At 42.6% G+C, this 3,605-nt stretch overlaps 1 protein-coding gene across 1 annotated transcript; it reads right to left on the bottom strand.

The window, feature by feature from the left end:
• Nucleotides 1-258: 258 nt before the first annotated feature.
• KCNE4 (potassium voltage-gated channel subfamily E regulatory subunit 4) lies at nucleotides 259-2,433 on the bottom strand. The gene is made up of 2 exons (XM_053390024.1): nucleotides 2,113-2,433; nucleotides 259-1,444 (listed from the first exon to the last, which is right to left on the bottom strand). The coding sequence occupies exon 2, from the start codon at nucleotides 1,416-1,418 to the stop codon at nucleotides 906-908; it is 513 nt and encodes a 170-aa protein (XP_053245999.1). The 5' UTR covers nucleotides 1,419-1,444; nucleotides 2,113-2,433; the 3' UTR covers nucleotides 259-905.
• Between the last annotated feature and the right edge of the window lie 1,172 nt (nucleotides 2,434-3,605).

Genomic DNA, 3,605 nt, shown 5'->3' with positions numbered 1-3,605 from the left:
CATGCAAGCAGATTTGAACCATGATTTGCCCCCATCTGCTATGAAACTTGAAGTATGATTTGGGCTCTAATTCATACTTTTCATATGATAGCTGAATGGAGCCATTGGGGTAAACATTCTTACAGCAAATCAGGACATAGAAATGCATGCATCATGATGCAGACCTAGCCTGATCTGTGTCTGCTTTTGTAGAATTTAGCCATAGTGCCCACTCCGTTTCATTGTGTTACCCCACCCCACCCCCTTTAAATGCTACTAAAATGAAAAGAGTTTGAGTATCCGCATGGATTGAGATCATGGTCTGCTGGTATGAATGGATGTAGCTTCATTTCTTTCATGGACACTCTGAAAGAAATATTTGCTCAGATATACTGGCACATGGACCTACTTCTTCTGACACAGCTGCACATATTTGAGAGTCAAGAATGAATTAAACTGTGCTCCTGCTTAGTCATTGACTGAAGCAAAGCTCTTTGTTTGGTACTGCATTATCCCTGCCCTTGGTGACCACATTTTCCACAGAAACACTTTCTTTTAGACTTGCTTATGGGGGTGAAACACTCATAAGACCAGATCCATGAGGCTGGCAGCTCATTCACAAAACATCCCTGATGTTTCTCAGCTACTTCCCAGATATTTGCAGCATTCTAAAGCAAACAGAGAGGCTATGCAAACACATTTGCCAGGAGAGAAATATCCCTCCCTGTCCTTAATAACAAAGCTATTCTCCAATGCACAACAAATGCCTACCCAGTTGTTTTTCTGTTTGCTGCGTCTCCTCCCTGCTTCCAGGCACCCCTTCCATCACTGGTGCTCGACAAATTGAGACAGGAGACAAAGTGGGAAATGGTTTTCCTTCAGTTCTACTCATTCAAAAGATGCTGTGTCTCCAGGTCCTGCAAGCGCTAGGAATTTTGGTGGATGCTTTCCGAAGAACCTTCGCTGCTGTCATCGAGGAGAGCCACTTCGCCTGTTTCCCCCAGCTCGGCGTCAGCCACTTCCTCTTGAATAGTGAGGTGAACGTCTGTCAAGGAAGACTCGCTTACGCTGCTGCCTTCCATGGAGCAGAGGGTGCAGGAGAGAGCCGGTGCCATGCTCTCTTGCAGCATGCTGAACATCATGGGGATCTGGACAGACCTCAGTCCCGAGATGGTGGGCAGAGGCTTGACAGCTTGTCCCCATGCCCTCTCCTCATCCTTGTAGAGCAGCAGCAAGTTGGATTTCTTCTCCTTCCTCTTGGACTTCATGTAGCCCAGCATGATGCCCATCAGGAAGATGCCGTAGAAGGACATTACGATCAGGACATAGAAGTATTCATTTCCGTTCCCTCCGCCTTTCTCAAGAGTGGACGCTGCAGGTCCTGTGCTTTCAGCAGCAAGCATGGGCTGGGTCATGTTCAAATGATCCATCGTGAACATCAAAGCTCTGTGGGGGAACCAGGAACCTGCAAGAGGAAATAGGTCGGGACATCAAACCCAGAAATCAAAACCCAGGAAACAAAATAAATACAAACATTTTTTTAAAACTAAATAGCTGCAAATGGGAAATCCTTGCTCTATTTTCAAAAGGAAAGGAACAATGCCAAACGACCACCACCATCATAATCAGTATTTTATATACTTTGCAGCTGCCCAGGAAAGATGCCAAGCATTCTTATTCCTTTATTACAGATGTGGGAGCTAATATTCAGGACCAGGGATGGAGACAGGGTGGCCCTCCAAATATTGCTGGATTACAATTCCCATCATACCGGCCTTTGTCTATAGTGGTTGGGGCTGGTAGGTGTTGCAATTCAACAATATCTAGAGGGCCATCATATTATTATGCTGGAAATAATAGAACAGTTTTATCAGTTAGGAATATTTTAAGAGAGTATGTGATCAGAAATGAACAAAGGGTGAAAAAGCCATTCTAAAATACAAGAAATATATAAACTTGGAAGGCAAAAAAAAGTTTTGGGGTAAGGCTTACTATCAAGACAAGCTTAATGCATCAAAGCTCTGAGAATCTGAATACATAGCTTATCAGTGTTGTTCTAGACAAGATAATAATAAGAAAACACTATTATATCTAGCGCAGTGAAACAAAGGAAAAGAGACTTGAACAACTTACGTGAGTCTGCAAATAATTTTGTGCTTCCCAAAGCTCCCAAGAAGACTGTTCACGAAGCAGTTTCCTGAGTTCTGGAAACTTTCTCTGTCCGCTGCCAGAATTAATAGCCTCTGAAGAGAAGTTTCATCACGTGATTCCCAAGAGTTTACAATAGCTGCACGCTGGAGTCAGTGCATGAACTCAAAGGCTTGCGGTTTAACTGGTTGGATTCCTGACACCTCTGTGAAAATGAAAAGGGCTGAGGATGCTGAGTAACTTTTCCTAAACAAAGCTCAGTGCCAGAGAGTGTGGACACAAACACAACTCAGGCACTCACACTCTAGCGGTTGTAGCGACGGTCGCTTTGTGCCAATGGAGGAAGAAGCTTTACAGGGCAATACAGTTAAGAGAAAGAGCAATCAGCAGAAAATCCCTTTCATGGCCATCTGCAAGTTGGGATGGAGGAATATGTCAAATATAGGGATGTATAAAGCATAATAGAAACACTGCCACCCGACCCCACCCCCATCCATCTTCCCTCTCTCCACCCCCCCTTTCTTTTTTCTTTCTTTTTTCTTCTCCCCCTAATGCCTCAACAAATGAAACGGATTTGTAAAAATGTTACATGGGGGAAAAAATATGAGGCATTACACTTCTGTAAAACAAGAAAATCCTAAATAAAATATTTTTTTAAAAAATATAGGTTTCTCAATTCCTTATTTTAATTTCAATTCTCCACATCAGTTTGTAACTGAAAGAAAAAGTTTCATGAAAACCCACCAGCATTTTAGTGCTATTTTTTTCCTTTTTTGCAAAGCAATTTTGCCTAATATAATGAATTTTTGTATGCTACTGTATATCCACTATTATATGTATTTATATGCACACTTTCCTCTAGTATGTACATTTTTGTACACATTGCCTGAGAGAAGAACAGCATGGAAAAATTCAGAGAAGAGCACATTTCAAAAGATTTAGTTCATATATTGTTTTGGAAGTGTGAATTAGGTAAGCTTGCTAATGGAATCCAATTTCTCCAACATCCATATGTCCTGTTGCAGACCGACTTTGAAATTGCTCTGGGGAACTAGTTATATGGCATTGTGGTTTAAAACCTGGCAACAGTGCACTCTGAACTCTAATCAAATCATGCTACTTCCTTCTGTAGGTCAAACCAGTGACAATAGTAAGAGTTTGAAGTTCTGACCCACTCCCATTTTACTCTTTTCAGCAAGATGCACACTCTTGCTTTCTAACGTGATAAATGATAGTTGAAAGCCTAAGTCCTTCTGGAAGGTGGCAGGATCCCGAGGGATGTGATCTACAGGGAGCTGGCTTCAGGCACCAAGCCTGTTGGCAGACCAACTGTGCATTGCAAAGGCAAAAAAGATATGAAGGCTGGCAACATCAACTCTGCTATGTGGGAATGCCTTGCAGACGACCACAGTGCCTGGAGACAGATAGGTTGTGCATCCAGAGCAGTGACCAGATGATGAATGTGTCAGGAGCTCAGC

Source organism: Podarcis raffonei, chromosome 5 (genome assembly GCF_027172205.1).
Source record: "Podarcis raffonei isolate rPodRaf1 chromosome 5, rPodRaf1.pri, whole genome shotgun sequence".
In the NCBI taxonomy this organism is placed as follows: Eukaryota; Metazoa; Chordata; class Lepidosauria; order Squamata; family Lacertidae; genus Podarcis; species Podarcis raffonei.
This window is presented reverse-complemented; position numbering and strand designations above follow the sequence as displayed.